The sequence below is a fragment of the Mirounga leonina genome, unplaced genomic scaffold, assembly GCF_011800145.1.
Source record: "Mirounga leonina isolate KUSES-001 unplaced genomic scaffold, KU_Mleo_1.0 Mir_128, whole genome shotgun sequence".
Lineage (NCBI taxonomy): Eukaryota > Metazoa > Chordata > Mammalia > Carnivora > Phocidae > Mirounga > Mirounga leonina.
The window spans coordinates 39,790,424-39,811,670 of record NW_023270320.1 but is presented as its reverse complement, the minus strand read 5'-3'; the positions used below and the strand labels follow the sequence as shown (position 1 = coordinate 39,811,670).

Below are 21,247 nucleotides of genomic sequence, written 5' to 3'. Positions count from 1 at the left end.
TTCTGAATGAACTAATCAGCTTCTAAGGATCTAGCCAAATCAATGAGTGAGAAATCAGCTGAAGTACATTTTACGTATCAGCGCAGGTTACGGTACATACAAGCTACACATGTGCAAGGAGAGAAGCATTTAATTTTGATGTGTCCAAACGATGGGAAATCTGGCACAGTCACAAATCACATTTAAAATAATATTTCGTCCCGTAGAATTATGTTGACTGTGAACGCCAGGTTGCAGACTGGGTTTATGCCTTGAATTCTGCTTTGAAATATGCAAAGAGAAAAGGAAGACTCTCTCAAAACTGAAGAGTCTGTTTTTTCTTGCAAAGTCAGACTGTGAACGACTGTGAGTCTGTCTTACCTCCTGCTTTTCTAGCTCACTGTGCGTAGCTCTTACAGCTGGAAAAGTAAGTTCCTTTTTCTAAAAAAGAAGCATGTTCACAGTAAAACGTGGAAAGTAAAAAGTCCTTTTCACTTATCGATTCCCACGTGACATCTTCTCTGTCTTTCTAAGGTGTGTGGCCTGCACCAGGGCAGGACCTACGTGTTCAGGGTCCGGGCCGTGAACGCCAGCGGGGTGGGAAGGCCGTCGGACACGTCTGAGCGAGTGCTTGTGGAGGCCCGGCCAGGTGAGAGGTGCTGCTCGGCTGCTCGGGTCGGCGGGAGGCTGCAGGCGGTGGGCGTGCGTGCTGTGTGCGTGTGAGCGCAGGGAGCGTGGGCTCCTGCCGTGTGGTTGAGGGTGTCGAGCGGCCAACGGAACAGGCCCCTCCAGCCCCCCTGGATCGGAGCGGGGCCCCGAGGCGCACAGTCGCCAGGGATCTGTGTTTGGAACAGTAAAGCCGCATGTGGGGATGACGATGTTACTGCTGAACTTGACCGGCAGGCAGAAACCCGCGGTAGTGTCCTTGGTGGCAAGTGGCTCCTCTACGTGGTTTCACGTCCTCCGCCGCCTGGCGCTCTGTGCCGCTCCATCTTTGCGGCAGCCGACGGCGTCCGTGCCTGCCCAGGCTGGCTGGTCCCCCCGGTCCCTTCCCCCTCGGGGCAGATTCTGACAGTCCTGTGTGGGGCCAGGTGTCCACCTGGTCAGAAGGATCGAGCAGGTCCCTTCCCACCCCCCACAGAAGAAGGGCAGAGGGAGGGGCCCGCGTGTGGTGCTATCGGGGGGTGCCCACGGCCACCCGGGGCCCTCGCAGTGGCAAGGGGTCAGATCTCAGGGAGAAGAAGGGTCTTTATGGCCAACACGTTTGCCGCGGCGGGATTGGATGCGGAGGACGGAACGGACGGAGAGGTGACAGCTTAAAGCCCCGTCCGCTCTGCCCTCCACCTGCTCCTGGACGGACTGCCCTCCAGCAGGTCTGCCTCAGCATCCTGGGTGACCTGGAGGGGAAGCTGATGATTCGGTGTAAACCAAGCCACCGCCTCCAGACCCAGAGTCCGTGGGTGGAGGGCACGGCACTCCTGAGACCCCACCTTGTCTCCTCGCTCTGTAGGCACGAAGGAGATCAGTGCTGGTGTGGACGAGGAAGGCAACATCTACCTTAGCTTTGACTGTCAGGAAATGACCGACGCGTCCCAGTTCACGTGGTGCAAAGCCTACGAGGAGGTTGCGGATGACCAAAAGTTCAGGGTCGAGACGGTGGGAGACCAGTAAGTCCCCTCGGGGGCCGGCCCCTGGGACTGCCGGGGACCCTGGCAGACACAAACAGCCAACGTGTCCCACGGTTCTTCCCTTTTAGCTCGAAGCTGTACTTTAAAAACCCGGACAAAGGGGATCTAGGAACTTACTCGGTGTCCGTGAGTGACACGGATGGGGTGTCCTCCAGTTTCACCTTGGACGAAGAAGGTAAAGTCTTCGTGACGGAGCCTCACCTGCTTGAGTGTTCGGCACTGAAAGGTTGATACTAACCTAGGAAAGACTTGCTTGCCTAGAGTATGGGCGTGCATTCGTGGGAGGCTGGGGTGCCGAGTGTTCGTAGAAGCAAACATTCTCTTAGAAATTAAACAAACTCTCTAGAGTTCGTATTCTGTCCAGCTCCTAAATCACCGGTCCAGGGCCTGGGGCTTCTGGAGTTCCCCCTTGTACTTTTCAAGTTGGGTTTTAGCTCCATTTCAGTAGCTTGGCAAGCAGGGAGTAGCCGATCAGCCAAGTAAGGCCACGAGATTAAAGCGAGACTCGCAGATGGGAGACTCCCCCTTTCCTTCCAGCACTGGATAGTCAGCATGGCAAAGGAAAATAATATATATATTTTCTGTGTGTGAAATAAGATTCAACCAGCATAGTCAAAATCTCTTGCTCTCTTACAAATAGCAGACGGCAGAAAGAAAAGTCTGTTCACAGCTGGGGAGCCCGGGGACAGGCAGGTCTGTCCTTGGCGGGCTCACACACCTGAGTCCCTGCCAAATGGCAGGTCTCATGGGGCAGATTCTTGTGCTTGTGGTGGACCCGACCCACAGTCAGGGTCAGCCCCACGGAGATGTGGAGTGAGCTGCGTCATGCCGGATAGCATGGTCAGATGTCCACGGTTCTCTGGGTCTCTAGAGCGGTTGCGAGTCCTCTGTTAATATATGGGGTCTTAGGAGAGGCCTGGTGCCTGGTGAGCAGACCCCGAAGTTCCCCACTGGCATGTTGGCTGGCAGCAGGCCGAGGGTGTGATCCCAAGGACTCCTGATTTGGATGGTTGTCCAGCGTGGGCTGGGAGGAGAGGCATGGACCCACGCTGGGAGGCCCCGTGCCGATGCCTCGGGCCCCTGCAGGGCTGGAGCAGCTGCTGGGTAACCCTGGGGAAGCTCGTGCAGATTTAACAAGACACAGCAGGAGGATGGCCGAGTGGTCCGTGTGGACGCTGCTCTCCAGGGTCCTCAGGATGCTCTTGTCCAGAGACAGGGGCCGGAGCTGATCGGGAATCTGCTCCGAATGCTTTTTGAACTGCCTTTTCTGACCCTAACTCAGCGGTCTTCAGTTTTTAACTCAAAACATTCTTAAATAATCCTGAAAAGTGTTCTACTTCTCTGCACCAGTTTTAAGTTTGTAGATGACATTTTCACTTTAATTTTAAATAGTTGCAAAGGATGAAAACTTCCAGCATGTTTTATGATGTATGTGGACTCTAAGAAATCTTTTAGATAAAACCTTGGAACTGCAGATTTAGCTCATTTGATTTATGGAAATTCCTACCATTAGACCTAATGGGGAAGTCAAGCCAGTCACCCAGTCAGGAAAATTCTGACTTCTTTTTTCAGTTCAAGTAAGCATGTTCATACATATCTTCGTGACCACGATCTCTTTTCTAAATTCTAATTAAGAAGGAAGGAAGGATGGAAGAAATGGCTTAGAACCTTCAGTTTTTCTAACTTGCTCTTGGGACTCCTTCAGGAAGGATGCATTTATATTTATATTTTTATTTTAAATTCATGGCAGTAATGCATCACAGTGAAATCCTGGGTGGGCAAAGCATTTTGAAAGACATCTTGCAAGAGGAAGGAAAATCACAGACCACCCACACACTCTCAGCGCCAGATCGAAATTAGGAAGGAGTTCGTATGGAATTCGAGCGTCTGGAAATGGGTGTCTTTTTTTTTTTTTTTTTTTTTAAAGATTTTATTTATTTGACAGAGAGAGACACAGCGAGAGAGGGAACACAAGCAGGGGGAGTGGGAGAGGGAGAAGCAGGCTTCCTGCGGAGCAGGGAGCCCGATGTGGGGCTCGATCCCAGGACCCTGGGATCATGACCCGAGCCGAAGGCAGACTCTTAACGACTGAGCCACCCAGGCGCCCCTGGAAATGGGTGTCTTTAAAGCTCCCCCGTGCAAAGCCTGCTCCCACCCCCAGCCCCACTATCCCCAAGGTTCTGCCCTCGCGTGCCCCACCACCCCTCCCCTTCAAGACAGGGTTATTATATAGTGAGGATCTCAACTGAAGAGAGTATTCAAAGGTGGTGTACCTCCTATTTGCCTTTTAACTTCTAGTTCATGTTTCTTACTCAAGCACAGATTAAATCTTGGTGGTGTCAGATCCCTGCTCGGGGTTAGCCTTGTAATTATTTACAGACTTCTGAATGTATGGGTCAAAAATCAATGCATGTATTTTTCTTAATTTTAGAGCTCGAACGTTTGATGGCACTGAGCAACGAAATCAAGAATCCCAGTAAGTAAGCGTGGGACTCTGCCTGTTTGCAGGCAGACAGCAAGCCGTTGGGGGAGGGCCTTGCTCATTAAGGTGGGAAGCTCACCAAGGAGCACTTTGGGCATGGACCGTTTCATTTCACGCATCCAGCTTCCAGGCTTGTCCAACCTGTTCATTGGAAACAAATACGAGTTGATGATGCAACTTGTAGAAGTTTTTATTGCATAGAGAGAGTTTTGAATTTGGGGTTTAGCGTAGCTGATCCTAATCCAAACAAGTCAATCAGGTGGAGTCTTCGGTTACTGAGTTACACTGAATACAGAGGGAGCACGCGGGGGTGTACCTCAGGGTCCACGGGGGAGCTGGATGTAGGTGCACACGGCTCACGCAGCCAGGGCTTTACCTGCAACAACAGGCTGACCTAGGGTTTTAGTTTTGTTTTTTTGGTTTTCGTAATCCTATTCAACACCCCAGGGTTTCACATCCTCAAAAATTTAATAACCAGGATTGATATTTTCCTCCAATATGCAGCTGTTCTCTCTCACAACGATGCATGCATTATTGACTTTCGATTTCTTTTCTTCCTGTAGCAATTCCTCTGAAATCAGAATTAGCTTATGAGATTTTTGATAAGGGCCAGGTTCGCTTCTGGCTCCAGGCTGAGCACTTATCACCAGATGCGAGCTACCGATTCATTATCAATGACAGAGAAGTCTCTGACAGTGAGGTGAGTTCATGTGTGAGTGATCTTTGGCTTCGGAGAGGCCGGGTTTTACTTTGGTAGTTCAGTGACTTCAGGTCAATATTCTGTGCGTGTTTTCATCCCCTTTTGAACTGAGAAATTGGGGTGTAGCAGGTTGGCGAGATGAACGCGTGACAGTTGATTCTTGCGATATTCAGAGACTGGTCTGGGTTAGATGAGAGATCAGGAGTCCTTGAAATCCAAGCCTGCCAGAACTGAACAATGGTCAGCTTTGTTTTAGAGATGTTGAGCTTGGTGTTATGAAAAGTTCAGGTGACATTGGGGGCATGGAAACATCCTTGATGGACAGGCCTATTTATTCTTGACCTGGTTTTGAAGGCAGGCATTTTTACCCCATTGTCTGTGGGCCCCCTCCCCCCCTCACCGAGAGCTTCCCAAGGAAGGCATCCATGGGGAAATCTGTTTCTACACCTTCCCTAACCTTTTAGGCTGTTCTGTTTAGGCAAAGCACAGCAGAACTGCCAACAGCGTATAGAATGCTAGGATACAAACGCTTTTGCCCTTGTTCTGCTTTTAATCGTATGCAATGAATCCTACAATTATCGTAAATATTCCTTTCTTGGCTGTGGAAGAACATTGAGTATGTTTCAATGTATTTCTTCTTGTCTAATAATTCTAGCACACCTGCTGTAATTTCCAGCTGAAGGAAAACCTGCTCCATGGGCCCTTTCTTTACTGTTGAGTGGAGAGTAAGGGGTCTTTACCTCCTCTGCTCTTCTCCCCTGGTGCTCAGTGTGTGGCGTCTTCGGTCTGTTCAGGGTCCTACTGACTCTGGACGCCTCATCCGTGTGCACTGCACACATGTTCGTGGAACGGTTGACATGTAGGAATCACTGAGGCCATGCAGGTGCCCACTTACCGTGTCGCTGAGCTGGGCCCCTCATCCCTAGTCCAGACTTTGTTCCCATGGGTGTTTGTTAAGGCTCACCTGGTTAGATGAGCAGGTGTCAGGCAGAAATCCGGAATGGACAAAGATCATGCCGTTTTTCTTACCCTTGAGAGACAGTGACATACTCTGAGAGGCGTGTAGGTGAGATGAGTGGCTGATGAGTAGACAGCAGGCTTTTCCTCCTGCCTGCAGAAAAGCCAGCAGAGTATGCATTCTGTCCCTGGGAGAGTATACTGCATGATCAAGGACTTAGAGAAATTCTCTTTGAGCAGAGACTGTGCTATGAGATGAAAAAGAATTTAGTGTAATTGCACTTTATTTGTAGAACATCTTTTGATTAACATTTCCTACCTGCTGCATAGAGCTTGCTTTAAAAACTGATGTCTTTGCTCTGTGGCTAATCTTTTTGGGATAGGGCTGCACTATTTCACTTGTTTAATTAGCAATCCACAGGTGACTTTTCCGGGGGGGAGATTGATGTTATTTTGTGTGAGTCACATACAAGCCTGTATTTATGGCACCCATAAAATCATTGAACTTCATCTTGCTGCATAATGGCAATCGCAAGAAGCCTAATTAATTTCTAAAACGCGCTCAGACGCTGCAGTGCAGTAGCTGAGAATATTAGAAAAGCTCCTGTATCGCGAAGAATCCGGCTGGTGAGAGTCCTGCGTTCCTACTTCTCGGACCTGGTGGGGTCGGCTCCTGGGGTCCTCTCCTTGCAGGTGTTGGAAGCAAGCATGGTGTCGGACAAACAAGAACGGGGCTTTGTCTCATTGATTTGAAATTTGCTCCCCGTATTCAGACGTAAATACTCAGAATGACGGAGCAAGCCGGCGAGCTGCGCCGTGCAGGAGTCCTGCTTCCGTCCCTGCCGGGCTCCCTCCGGCGCCGCCAGTCTGCCTGGAGGACACATGGTCGCCACGCTCTGCGATCGGGACCTTTCTCAGTGACCGCTCTCTCAGAAAGCAAGCTGAGGCCATGCTTGCTTGTTCATTTGTCTCTCGCCATCGTGTCCCTCGGACCAAGTTCCAGGCTCAGTTTCCCATCCAGACACCGTCTAAGGGACCTTATACAAGCGCGCACTGTGTGCTTCACAGATGTGAAATTGCAATGGAATTTCTAACCGTGAAGGTGATTTTGCTTCTGTTTGCTGAAAGGCAAGGCCAGGGAGTGGCTTTTATTCACTTAAAGCCTCAGCGTCGTATTTGATTAGGCAGGAGCGGAAGTGACACGGTTGACCGTGAGAGCACGATACCCATCTTCCCCTCCCTGTGGGTATACTTACAAATCATTTCTGATTGTCCCTCTGAACCAGCCAAACGGTAGGGACCCTCAGGGGGGCGCGAGCCTGCCTGCCGGAGCTGCAGAACCGGCTCAAGGAGGCGGTGACACAGCGGACTTCAAACCGTCCCGCAAGGCCGCCTGAGCTCAGAGACAGCGACGGGAGGGCTGAAGTGGTGAGGAGGGTTTCAGAGCAGGGGCGCCCGGGGTGAGTCTGGGGGAGGCGGACAGGAGGCCAGGCCGGCCCTGCTGCCGCCCATGATGAGGGCTGGCGGTGGGACAAACAGGGAGGTGCCAGCCTCTGGAGGACGGAGGTGGGCCGTCAGAGACATCCGGAGCCTTCCAGGCCAGGGCCAAGGGTTTAGAAACGGTGCCCGATGCTCGGGAGGTGAACTCACAGATGACCTGGGCAAAGAGGCTCTTTTGCTCGTATCCACATCCTGAACGCCGTTGAGACAGTGGCCTTTGGACGCCGGGCTCTGAATGTGAGCGTGCGTCAGAGAATGAGCGCTGTTCTCATGCGCTGTGTACAGGTTTTCCGTAAAGCCACCTGCAGATGCACATTGTTTCTGAATTCTTAGTAAGGGGAGCGTTCTAGACAGCGAGTTTCCCTGGGGTGACCCTGTTTTCCTTGCTGCCGACCGCAGATGGCTGGTGTTTGTTCTGCTCGTCCTGCTTGTCCTGCTCCCCGGGCCTCCGCCCCTGCAGGGCTGAGATCAGGGTTCAGGTTGGGAAGACCCTGCCGGACCCCCCCGCGGGGCTCACAGGGAGGAGGAGACCCTGCAGGGAGCGTCCTGCGGGTCACCCCGGGGGTCATGAGCGGTCACTAGAGAGAAGGCTCCTGAGCTCCGGGGCCTCGCATGCACCATTCCCTGCCTTTGAGGTGACTCATTCCTTGGATGTGGTCCTTCTGTCCCCACGACCCCTGCTTCATTTCAGGTATTGTCTCGTCCAAGGCTGGAGAAGGCGTAGTCCATCAGCCACCATAAATCATTCTGGTGTCTGTGAGTTCATCACAAATGAGGGGAGCGGGGTGTGAGAGAAAGCTGAGCTTCAGATGGGCTGGGTGGTGCGGGGACGTGTCCCTGACCAGATGTTGTTGGGGGGGGACTACAGTGTGGGGGTGGCGGACCACGGCCGGCAGGGCGCCACGGACGGCGAGATGAGCTGGTCGGTGAGAATCCCACACACATTTATTTGGTCTTTCCCGCCTGCTGGGCGCACAGGCGCACAGGGTGGGGACAGTCTGAGCTCTGAAGGCCTCGCCGTCCAGCAGGATGGGCAGGCGGTGGGCGGACACGTGGGCCGGGGTGGGGTCTGCCCTGGAAGGGGGGGCGTGCGCGGCAGGGATGTTACGGGAAGGGCACCCAGCCAGCTCCAAGGGCAGGTCCTGGTAGGTCCTCCTTGCACCAGTCGGATCTGGGGGGTCCCCGTGTGAGAGTCTGCACCAAGCAGTGGCCTCAGGAGTGAGGGGAGCCCGAGGTGCCAGACTTGCCTAGGCACGCACACTCCTCCGGAAAATCTGTGCGCACCCGACACCCAGCTTCGGTGGCCTGGTCCGCGCAGCAGCCTTAAAGCCGTGGTTGAGTCCTCAGAGCTGGGGACAGCGTGGTGCCCGATGGCTGGTTGTCGCTGGCCACTGAGTTGCGTGGTCCGCGTGGGGTATGCTGACGTGCACACCGTCTTCTCCCTGCGTCCTTGACTGTGTCATGCTAGATGCTTATTTTTGGGTGTGTGCAGTCCCTGCTGGAGTCTTCCGGGAGGGGGCGGCTCCCGCATCACCGAGTGGGCACGTGCGTCCCTTGGTTCATGTGCGGTTCACCAAGAGGTTTCCTGGGTTTAATTTCATTTTGCGTTTTTGTGTATGTCACAGTCCGTTAGGAGGTAGTGGCTGATGCAATTGTCAAAGTCAGAGGTCAAACCGGGAGGAGGAGTTTCACTGTAGCATTGATTCCGCACCTCCACCGTTGCTTCCAGAAACACAGAATTAAATGCGACAGAGCAACTGGCCTTGTTGAGATGGTCATGGACCGGTTCACTGCTGCGAACGAAGGCACCTACACTGTGCAGATTCACGACGGAAAAGCCAAGAATCAGTCCTCCCTGGTTCTCATTGGAGACGGTAGGCTATCCTGAGTGGTTTTGTATGCCCGTGAAAGAAAATTCACAGGGAATTGTTTGGACTACACAGAGGCAAACGTCTTCCATTTCTTTTTCCCTTGAATATTGGCTTTAGCGTTCAAGGCTGTCCTAGACGAGGCTGAATTTCAAAGGAAGGAATTCCTCAGGAAGCAAGGTAGGTACTGGACTCGCCCCCCAGGAGCCCGAGCGGACTCAGGATCGAATGTTGTTTATGGCAGATTTGGTTCAATGCCAAAAGGCTGTAGATGCTGTTTTAAATAATCATGAGGTTAGACTGTTTCTCATCTGTAGAAACATGGGTATTTTTCTGTTCTTTGCACGTTACATTTATTTTCATCTGTGTTTTGTCTTGCTTCTACCTTTAAAAGCCCCAGAATCTACTGTTCAGTATTTCCTGTTATTGTGAGTTAAGGACATGGTCAGGGTGGCCAGGCCGTGTGGCTGACCTGCTAACTAACTCGTCTCTCCTGTTCGCGGCTGAGACGGAGGTGATCCCAGACCCTCATTTCTCCTTGTGTAAGACACTTGGACGACCGGGCCACGTGACAGATGACAGATGACTGTAGGTGCCCCCCAGGGATGCGCATTTTATTCCTGCCACACCCCACACAACCCTCCGGGTCAGCCAGCGGGTCCCCTCACCGTCTCCCTTGTCCACACGCACATTTCCACTCTCTGTGGTCTGGTCATCCCACAGCGACATGCCTTTCCACGGTCACCTCTGCCTCCTGGGGGCGCCGTCCAAAGTCCGAGTGGGGTCTTCAGGCCTCCCCGTAGCTGTCATGAGCGTGTGCGCCCCACGGCACCCCCAGCATAGTTCACCTGAGCCGGTGGTCTGGAGGCTGTGACCTGGGGCGTTCTGGGGACCGCGGCTGTCTGTTCTGTATCTTCCTACAGGCCCTGCTCAGTACTTACCACGTGAATGACACGGGGGTGGGGACGGGGAAACGTCACTGTACTTCCATACAGCACAGCTTATTCTTCTGCCAAAAATGCGTTCACAAATACAAATTGTGTGTGTGTGTGTGTGTGTATTTGTGTTTTCCTTTTCTTTCCCTTTTTAAAAACTGTCTCTCCACAATTTTCCCCTCAGGCCCTCATTTTGCTGAGTATCTGCACTGGGATGTTACAGATGAATGTGAAGTTCGACTTGTTTGTAAGGTGAGGACTCGGCTCCAACGAGAGAGCAGTAAGCTCTCGTTCACGGGGCGGCGAGAGACCTTTTGGGGAAGCATCTGCCGTCGATCATAGGATGCGAGAAAACACAGAGTGCTGCCCTGTGACTTTGAGTCTTGTGGATGTTTTCTTACTTAGACTCCAGGCTCTGTTCTTCATGAAGAGATTACAGTGTGGTGGCATGCAAAAGAAGATTCAAGGAGGCATTTTACAATATTTAAGATTTTTAGGAAGTGAACATATGGAGAGTACGCTATGATGAAATCCATCTGGTAATTTCCACGCTGCTCACGTGATTTCTTTAGGGAAAGAAGTTATGTTTTGGGAAGAAGATGCTCCTTAAGTTTTGCTCTAGCAATTGAGTAATGAAGTAAGCCTCAGTTCCTACGGAATATAAAAATCTGTGTTTGGGGGAACGGACTTTAAGGAGCATCTATCTGCTACATGAGCAGTGCTATAGGAGAACCTGGGGGAAGATCAATAATGCATTGTTTTTCCCATAAAAAGGTAATACTGATCTTGATATGGTGCTCATTTCACAGTATTGGAATGTACCATATCATCATGTTGTATCCCTTAAACTTAAGTGATGTTATATGTTAATTATATCTCAATAAAGCTAGGGACAAAAAGTTAAGGGGTGAAGGCAAAGGAAAGTGGGATAAGGGATAGAGCAGCATTCACCTGGGGAGATGAGAATGGACAGGTCAGGACCATAGTGTGAGGGGCTGGTCTGAGGAGATGAGAATGGTTGGGTCAGGCCATGGTGTGAGGGGCTGGTGTGAGGGGATGAGGGTGGACTGGTCAGGACCATAGTGTGAGGGGCTGGTGCGCAGGGGCCAGAATGAGGATGAGGGTGACAATGGGGTCATTGTGGGGTGGGATGCTGGGCTGCCGGCTCTTCGGTGTAGCTGAGTGTCAGATGAGGGACCTGGGGTTATGTGCAGAAATGTGCAGGGTGCTGACGTGACGCCTGGGCAGCATAGAGCCGTGGGACTGGGGATTTGAGGAAAAGTGGTGTGCAGGCGGGTGGCGGGTGGTGGTCTGGGGCTACCGGAGGGCAGCGCACACCCTGGGTAAGGGTCAGGTAGACCTTGAGATGCTGTGATTACATCGACCTTTCCCGCCAGTCCACGCTCATTGTTCATGTTGGTGATGAAGTCCTAATTAGATTTCCTGTTTCCATCTCTTTTTATGTGGTGTAATAACTAAAGCTAAAGTTTTGATATTTAACATGCTCGTGGTTGTTATAAATTCGTTTCAGAAAAATACCTAGAATTATTTTTCTTTTCATAGTGAGTTTCTTTCCCCAATATTTTATTTTATTTTATTTTTTTTTAAAGATTTTTTATTTATTTATCTGAGAGAGAGAATGGGAGACAGAGAGCATGAGAGGGAGGAGGGTCAGAGGGAGAAGCAGACTCCCTGCTGAGCAGGGGAACCGATGCGGGACTCGATCCAGGGACTCCAGGATCATGACCTGAGCCGAAGGCAGTTGCTCAACCAACTGAGCCACCCAGGCGCCCCCACTTCTCATTTTGGCTTCAGGTTCAATATGTATATGGCCCTTTTAAAGATTTTATTTATTTATTTGAGACAGAGAGAATGAGAGAGACAGAGAGCACATGAGAGGGGGGAGGGTCAGAGGGAGAAGCAGACTCCCCGCCGAGCAGGGAGCCCGATGCGGGACTCGATCCTGGGACTCCAGGATCATGACCTGAGCTGAAGGCAGTCACTTAACCAACTGAGCCACCCAGGCGCCCCTTTCCCCAATATTTTAAAAGGAAGACTCAGAGACAAAATCATATTTAAAATAAAAAAAGTTTACTGACACAGAAATTGCATGGGTCTGTTCAACAAATGAAAACACAGTAGGTATTTGCAGGGAAAACCCCGAAAGATCCCTGAGGATAGGCTGTTTACTTGGGAAACAGGATGGGAAAGACAGCAGTCTTTTCAAATAATTGTCATGCAGAAAGGGGGTGTATCATCAGGTTTTAGACCTCAGCACGGCCAAAATCAGTTCTTTAGATCTCCAGCGGCTACGGACGGCCAGCCCCGGCAGAGGGGCTCTCTTACCGTTGGTTCATTCTCTTTCTGCGCACGCAGCACCAAGCGCATGTTTACGCGGCCGTGGGGCACATGGGAATTCTCCTTCCCGGGGCGCTCTGAGATCATCCTACTGCCACACAGCCTTCTGTAAATACGTGGTGATATTTCAGGTCCCTGGCCGAAGTGAGTCACAAGTTTTTAAACACAGATATTGGAGAAACTGAACACACAGTAACTGAGATTTGAGCATTTTGTAGTTTAACACACTTACTTTGTACATTTGTGTCCCTAGCTCCTGTGATTCTGTAAATTGTTCTACATAGTTTTCCCCTTAGTAATACATTAGATGATTTTTTAAATGTACTTGCATAACAAAACATATGGAGAAAATTAATGCAAGGGTATGTACTTCACAGAAAACCATCTTTTATATTTGTTTATTTATTTATAAAACCATCTTTTAAAAGAAAAGTTTACCATAAATCTCCATCAGACACAGAAGAAAATCTCCTAGAAAGTTCTTGTACAGCAGACGTGGGGACTGGGGCGCTCCCTCTTGAACTGAGTCAGGCGTGTGCCACATGATGTCTCGGGGGTCTTGTTACCCTCTTTTCTAGGTATTTATGTACATTTTCGGTGCCTGTATTTAAGGAGCAGAAGGGAGAAATCGCAGAGAGTACAGAGGAAAGACAGTGGGTCCTTGCGGGGCGTAAGGACCCCCAAGCTATGGGACAAGGAGGCCAGTGGAGGATGTCTGTTTCAGGTGACGGAGATTGGAGCTCACCAGAAAGGGTTGTCTTTAGCACTCAAGCACCAACGATTTAAAACTTCTGGGAAAACCAGAGTAAAGGGAGGCAGCACTGAATTGAGGTAAAGGACGTAAGGGTTGGGCTGGCACTGGGTTATGGGCACCAAGATCTTGAAGTGTCAGGGGAAGGAGGTTGTCTGTCTGGCTACAGTCCATCTGCCATTGATTGCCAGCTCGTGGTCCTGCCTTGGGAACGGAGCTCCTGCCTCCCGGTCCGGGGGGGACATTCCATCCACGGACTCAGCAAGTGTTTGTAGGCTCGTTTGTAGGACACATACTGCCGTGTCCTGGGGTGCAAGTGTGAGCAGCGTGTTCCGGATCCCTCCTGTCCAGGGACTGTGCTCTGGGCGGTCACTGGTGACCCCGGCTCAGGGCCGGTGCGGGCGTTCTGACCTGTGCGAACTAAGACACGACCAGAACCAGTCATGCTGTCTGAATACTGGTAATTTTATTTTCTTTGTCACTGACATCACTTCTGCTGAGTCCGTATGGGGTATAAATGCAGAATCATCCGTCTCAAATAGTCTGTTGTGGCCAGTTCGTTCCATCCGTAAGAACCAGGCTTGTTTCTCATCCGTGGGATGTACACATCAGGGTGTGTGAATCAAAATGCTTCCTCATCTTTGGAATTCTGCAAAGCTTCGTGTCAAATCTGAGCTTATGTTACAGACTGAATTGTGAGGAAATTTACTAGAAGGGAAGTTCCCGTTCTCATTGGGCTTATTTGGTGTTACGGTTTTATCCCTTCTATACAGATACATCTGAAATGTCATACTGCCAAAAAAGCAGCCACTGACCAGTCTTATAGCCCTCTAAGAAATTTCCCATTATTTACAAATTTAAAATACACTGCCTACAACTTGTTTTTATTACTGACATTTCATATAAATCAAAAGCTCCTCACACTATCTAATTTCACGGGCTAGGACGATTTGTCCTTCTGTGTGCAATGGTGAGGGCTTAATTATTTTAGAAGCTGGAATTTAGAAATGTATTTGCCATTATTAGGATTGACAGCTTTTCCGTGAGCTTCTCTCTGAGGCTATAATAAAAATTGATGATATATTTTTTTAAAAGGCTGTGACTTAAAATCCATAAAGGCTCCTGTGGGTTAAAACTTTTTTTTTTTTTAAGATTTCATTTATTTGAGAGAGAGAGAGAGAGATAGCGAGAGAGAGCACAAGCAGGTGGGAGAGGGAGAAGCAGGCTCCCCACGGAGCAGGGAGCCCACTGTGGGGCTCGATCCCAGGACCCTGAGATCATGACCTGAGCTGAAGGCAGACGCTTAACGACTGAGCCACCAAGGATCCCCTCCAGAGAATTTTTTTCTTAAAAGCCGGAGTGATTCACATCCTAACCATCAGATTTCGGCCTTGTAGGTTGCAAACACCAAGAAAGAGACAGTTTTCAAGTGGCTGAAGGATGATGTACTGTATGAAACAGAAACGTTGCCGGATCTGGAGAAGGGAGTCTGCCTGCTGCTCATACCCAAGGTACGCCGTGTTGCATGGAGCAGGATGGAGGTCAAACTAAGACAGGTCTTTCAAATAACTTGTAAACCCTGCATTAGCTCCCATTTTTAATCCTGAGTTTCCATGGTTTGCAAAGGGAGTGTATTATCTAATATTTATTACATTTTCTGTCTTGTCATTGATCTTACATGCGTACAAGATATGTTTTATTTGCAGTTTTCCAAGAAGGACCTTGGTGAATATAAGGCAACCTTGAAAGACGAGAGAGGTCAAGATGTCTCTGTCCTTGAGATAGCTGGCAAAGGTAAAAATAAAACCTCCTTTGTCCTCCCCCAAAGAAATTCATTTTGCCATCAGGATGCAGTGTGCTAGGAAGGCGCATCCATCTATATCCTGAAGATACGCGCTCTTTCCTTAGCAGTACGCAGCAGAAGAAAATAAATCTGTACTTTACTTCCATTCAGACCTGCTTCAGTGTTTTGGAAAAATGCGTGGTGTTATTTTGTGTTTATAGGAAATGTCATTTTAGTCCATCATCATAAGCTAAATTTTCTCCCATTACTAATGTAGTTAAAATGACTGAAACAGAGGGGAAGTGATTCAATTAAATGTATAGTTGGATTTATATGGAGTAAGATTTCCTTGTTCCTTGCGTAAAAGGTGAACAGGTAAGAGGGATTTATGACCCACAGGAGTCTTTATGGATAAATGTTGCTATTTTAATGTTTCATTTTTCAAATGAACATCACGACTTCCTGTATCAATTTAATTAAACATGAAAATGCTGCCTTCTGATAAAAATATACATCGTAATGGTACATTTCCCTTCTTCCTTTCAGTATATGATGACATGATTTTGGCAATGAGCAGAGTCTGTGGTAAGTAAATGCCTACGGATTTCCAGGGTATGAATCCCCATGAAATCCCCATTTTCTGAGATGAGAACTGAGCCTACAAAGGGGCGGCGGGGGCAGCCCTCCCGCTGCTCCCTGACGCGATCCAAAGGGGTTTGCAGCACTATATTTAGAATCTATATCTTATTTAAAAAACCCCCAGTTTAGACCTCCTGATTAGCCACTTCTTCCGATTTGCCTTAGCTTCATTTAGATGATTGCTTTGTCCATAATTGCTCTCAGCATCTTTATTACCAGTGCTGAACGGCAATAATGAATTTTAAACCTCTGGCTTTGCCTCATGTGTATGAAACCCTTTTTCAGCTTTGCAAATACATTCTCCCTCTCCATTTCCCCTTCCACAGCAGCCGTGAGAACGAAGAGAGGGGTTAGTAATTCAGTAACAACAGCTCCTATTTGGGTCGAGCTTTGGGCTAAGAATGACAACATTTTATTACTGTGGGCTTTCTGGAGAGGCCCTGATTTAGATCTTCGGAGCTGGTGTTGGGGGCGGGGACGGGGCCCAGCTGTGGGCGCTCTGCCCCCGAGTCCAGGTTCTAACCAGTGGTGACACACGTCTGGTGCCAAGCTTACTTGTGGCTCACATGGGGCTTTCTGACGTTCTTCTGAAAACCTTTATTTTTCATGCTTCGCAAAGTAGCGCTGAAGGTAGATTGTACTCATTTCTACCTGGGCTCAGTCAGAGAAACACGACCGCGTTTTAAGCGAGTTTTAGCCTTGTGGTGGTGGAGGGACCGAGCGCTGCTTCCCGGCCGCCGCGCCCCTTGGTGGAGGCCGGTGGGCTGTCTGGAGCCCCACGCTCCGTGGGACAGCTCCGTGGGACGCACCCGTGGCATGCTCCGCGGAGGCGCTGACCGCGGTCCTGGAAGAGTGAGCGTGTGTGTGCAGAGTGGCTCTCCTGTTCCCCTGGTCTGGCGCAGGGAGGACCGTGTGCCGAGAACAGACCGGGGCCGCCCGCCGCACACACGAAGCCTCTGTCCTCTGAGGAGGCCCCACACACGACACGGCCCCGCATGTGGGGGGCAGCCGCGAGCGCCACTGGACGCCCGACGTGCGTGTGTTGGTAGCATGCCAGGCTTCCCGCAGCCCCCACGCCCTGCGCCCGAGTCTGGGGCCCCAGCCTGCCCTCCCAGGGCCCTGCCTCCTGCCTGGCTGGCCTCGCGGCGGCCCCCTGGAAGGCTGCAGGGACATCTCTGGGCCACCCAGGTGTCCCAGCGTCCTGGGTGTCAGTCTCGCTTTGATCCTGCAGCAGCATGTGTGGGTTCCCGCTGCGCCTGCACGCCCATCACAGCTCACCATCCCCGTGTGCCGGGGTCCCTCTGCGCTCTCCCGGGAGGCGGGAGCCTGCGTTCTTGGGCCTGGCGGGGGCCACCTGCATCCCTCATCCTCGGGGCAGCTGTGCACCTGCCTCCCCAGCTTCCTCTGAGAGTGTCCGTAGTGCCAGCTGCACACTCACTCGCATGCACGCAGACTCACACTCACACACTCACACATAGACCCACACTTGCATGCAGACTCACACTCACACTCGCACATAGACCGACACTCGCATGCAGACTCACACACTCACACATATACCTACACTCACACTCACACAGACCCACACTAACATGCATGCAGACTCACAAACTCACACGTAGACCCATACTCAAATGCATGCAGACTCACAAACTCACACATAGACCCACACTCGCATGCACGCAGACTTACACTCACACACACACACATAGACCCACACTCGCATGCAAACTCACACATGCACGCAGACTCACACACACTCTCACTCACACCTAGACCCACACTCACATGCATGCAGACTCACACTCACATGCACACAGACTCACACTCACACACTCATACTCACACATAGACCCACGCTCTCATGCAGACTCACACATGCACGCAGACTCACGTTCACATACTCACACTCACACATAGACTTACACTCGCATGCATGCAGACTCACACTCACACACTCACACATAGACCCACACTTGCATGCAGACTCACACTCACACTCGCACATAGACCGACACTCGCATGCAGACTCACACACTCACACAGACCCACACTCACGTGCATGCACACACACTCACATGCACGCAGACTCACACTCACACATAGACCCACACTCACATGCATGCAGACTCACACATGCACGCACAAACACTCACACACATAGACCCACACTCACATGCACGCAGACTCACACTCACACACTCACACATAGACCCACACTTGCATGCAGACTCACACTCACACTCACACATAGACCGACACTCGCATGCAGACTCACACACTCACAGACCCACACTCACTCGCATGCATGCAGACTCACACTCACACTCACACGTAGACCCACACTTGCATGCAGACTCACACTCACACATAGACCCACACTCACATGCATGCAGACTCACACATGCATGCACACTCAAACACTCACACACATAGACCCACACTCACATGCACACAGACTCACACTCACACACTCACACACAGACCCACACTTGCATGCAGACTCACACTCACACTCACACATAGACCGACACTCGCATGCAGACTCACACACTCACACAGACCCACACTCACGTGCATGCACACACACTCACATGCACGCACTCACACTCACACATAGACCCACACTCACACTCACACAGACCCACACTAACATGCATGCAGACTCACAAACTCACACGTAGACCCACACTTGCATGCATGCAGATTCACACTCATGTGCACACAGACTCACACACTCACACATAGACCCACACTCACATGCACGCAGACTCACTCACACACAGACCCACACTTGCATGCAGACTCACACTCACATAGACCGACACTCGCATGCAGACTCACACTCACACATAGACCCACACTCACATGCATGCAGACTCACACACACTCACACATAGACTCACACTCACATGCATGCAGACTCACACTCACATGCACACAGACACACTCACACACTCACACATAGACTAACACACACAGACTCATACACATGCACTCACACTCACACATAGACTCACACGCATGCAGACTCACACACACAAATGCACACACACAAACATTCACAGTCTTACAGACTCATACAGACTCAACTCATAGGTTCACACACACTCACATGCACTAGACTCACACCCATGCACTCGACTCACACCCATGCACTCACACACATAGATTCATACACACATACAGACACACACTCACATGCATGCAGAATGACACACACAGACACACACAGACTCACTCACACACATGCAGATTCACAACTCACACAGACTCACGCACTCACATGCATGCAGACTCACACACATACACACAGACTTACACATGCACACAGACACACCCACACACAGACTCACACTCACAGGCTTATACAAAGTCTCATACAGGCTCAACTCATACACAGACTCACACACACAGACCCACACACAGATTCACTCAGACTCACATATAGACTCACACTCACAGACTTACACTGACACACAATCACACACACAGACTCACACACTCACTCACACAGATTCACTCAGACTCACACAGAGACTAATTGATTCACATACAGACTCACACATGCACAGACTCAGGAAGATACACCCTCACACACTCACATGCACACACAGACACTCACAGACTCATACTCATGCACAGAGACTCACACACTCCCTGACTCCCACACACTCCCACACTCATCCATCTGTGTGCTGCCTTGTGTCTCCTTTCTGTGGGGGAGACACACTGTCCACTTCCCAGAAGGCTTGCCGATCGATGCCCACAGCGCCCTGGGCGTGTCGGGGGTGGTCCTCACCTTGCAGTCCACACCTCACTGTAGCGGATAGAGTCCAGCAGGTCACACTTTTAAGCCTCAAATATTGCAATGTATTCTGTCTAGGTTTCAAATGAGCCCTTGCTCTCTAACCAGCGGCTTCATAGAATTAACAGAGCCTCATTTTGGTGTAAGTGATAACGGACAGAATTGCACTTACAGTGTCTCCTGAAATGGCCGGAGCAAAGATGCAGAACACGGTCTCAGGGCTGTGCTGGATGTTCTATAAACGTGGGTTTTTTTTTTTAAGATTTTATTTATTTATTCATGAGAGATAGAGAGAGAGAGAGGCAGAGGCAGAGGGAGAAGCAGGCTCCCCGCGGAGCAGGGAGCCCGATGGGGGGCTCGATCCCAGGACCCTGGGATCATGACCTGAGCCGAAGGCAGATGCTTAACCATCTGAGCCACCCAGGTGTGAGGGCGGTCTTCCTTTTTTTTTTTTTTTTTTTAAAGATTTTATTTATTCACTTGAGACACAGAGATACAGAGAGGGAGAGAGAGCATGAGCAGGGAGAGAGGCAGAGGGAGGAGGAGAAGCAGGCTTCCCGCGGAGCAGGGAGCCCGATGGAGGGCTCGATCCCAGGACCCTGGGATCATGACCTGAGCTGAAGGCAGACGCTTAACCGACTGAGCCACCCAGGCGTCCCTAAACGTGGGTTTACAGAAGTCCCACCTGGTGCGCAAGGGCACCTGAGTGGGCCTCCGCCTTACTGATGGCGGTCCCGTGGCGCCCGGAGAGGCGTCTGTGGTCACGGTCTGCAGCTGTGCATAGCGGCATCAGGTGCAGCCCTGGGGTCAAGAGAAGCGGGGTCCTCTCTGGCCCTCCTCCTCCTCCTCCTCCTCCTCCAGAGTTCCTTCCTGGTCTTCCATCTCATCCATGCGAGGGACCCTTTGCAGAGTTTGCTCACTCTGGCTATTTAAGGTTCGAGCAAAGTGAGAGGCTGGTGGAGCTGCGGGAGCCGTGTTGGGGGGATGCGGGGGAGGCGCCCATCAGCTTGGCGGGGTGGCTGCTTCTGCCCAGCAGTGTGCTTCCTGCGGGGGTGGCTGGGCCAGCCGTGTGGGAGGCGAGCAGAGCAGGTGAGGCGGGGGGAGCCTGCCGTGCAGCACATGCACGCCCACCCAGCCGCCTTGGCTCTCCCCAGCCAAGCTCCTGCCCCCCACCACTGAGCTGCTGCCCTTCACACCCTGAAGGGCAAGGTCTCAGGTACGGGGCAGGGGTGCCCTGACGTGGACAGGTGGAGGTGATTGGGTGTCTCTGCACCCCGTGTGGGTGTTCCAGTGACCTCCCTGTTGGCCGCTCCCCATCCCCCACCCCCCTGGGGCCCCAGGTTGGGGACTTGCACTCTGCCTGGTCATTGATTCAGCCCTCTGCTCGCACAGCTCCCTGCCCTCACCCCTGCTCTCTGCCTTCGAAAAGTCTGACATGGCTCTCGTCTTTGCGTTCGGGTGTGTGCGTGCTTCACGTCTCTGTGGGGAGGGGTGAGTTTCAGCAGGAGCCGAGGTCACGGAGGCGACTCACACTCACACTCACACATAGACTGACACTCGCATGCAGACTCACACACTCACACAGACCCACACTCACTCGCATGCATGCAGACTCACACTCACACTCACACATAGACTGACACTCGCATGCAGACTCACACACTCACACAGACCCACACTCACTCGCATGCATGCAGACTCACACTCACACACTGCCCTGAGCAGGCTCACAGACACCGTCTCGGGGGTTCTTCCAATCACTCCGTCAGGGAAAGTGGTTTTCACTCTGTGTTTGTTGG

At 51.2% G+C, this 21,247-nt stretch overlaps 1 protein-coding gene across 1 annotated transcript in view; it reads left to right on the top strand.

Moving 5' to 3' along the window:
- The window catches only part of MYOM2 (myomesin 2), an 83,316-nt gene that overhangs the window by 47,829 nt on the left and 14,240 nt on the right, over positions 1 to 21,247 (top strand). Inside the window, exons 21-31 of the mRNA XM_035004318.1 lie at positions 514 to 628; positions 1,490 to 1,646; positions 1,736 to 1,842; positions 4,099 to 4,143; positions 4,713 to 4,849; positions 9,036 to 9,180; positions 9,295 to 9,354; positions 10,294 to 10,361; positions 14,616 to 14,729; positions 14,925 to 15,012; positions 15,548 to 15,586. Of these exons, the coding sequence (XP_034860209.1) occupies positions 514 to 628; positions 1,490 to 1,646; positions 1,736 to 1,842; positions 4,099 to 4,143; positions 4,713 to 4,849; positions 9,036 to 9,180; positions 9,295 to 9,354; positions 10,294 to 10,361; positions 14,616 to 14,729; positions 14,925 to 15,012; positions 15,548 to 15,586 (1,075 nt within the window). The remainder of the gene's footprint in view (positions 1 to 513; positions 629 to 1,489; positions 1,647 to 1,735; positions 1,843 to 4,098; positions 4,144 to 4,712; positions 4,850 to 9,035; positions 9,181 to 9,294; positions 9,355 to 10,293; positions 10,362 to 14,615; positions 14,730 to 14,924; positions 15,013 to 15,547; positions 15,587 to 21,247) is intronic.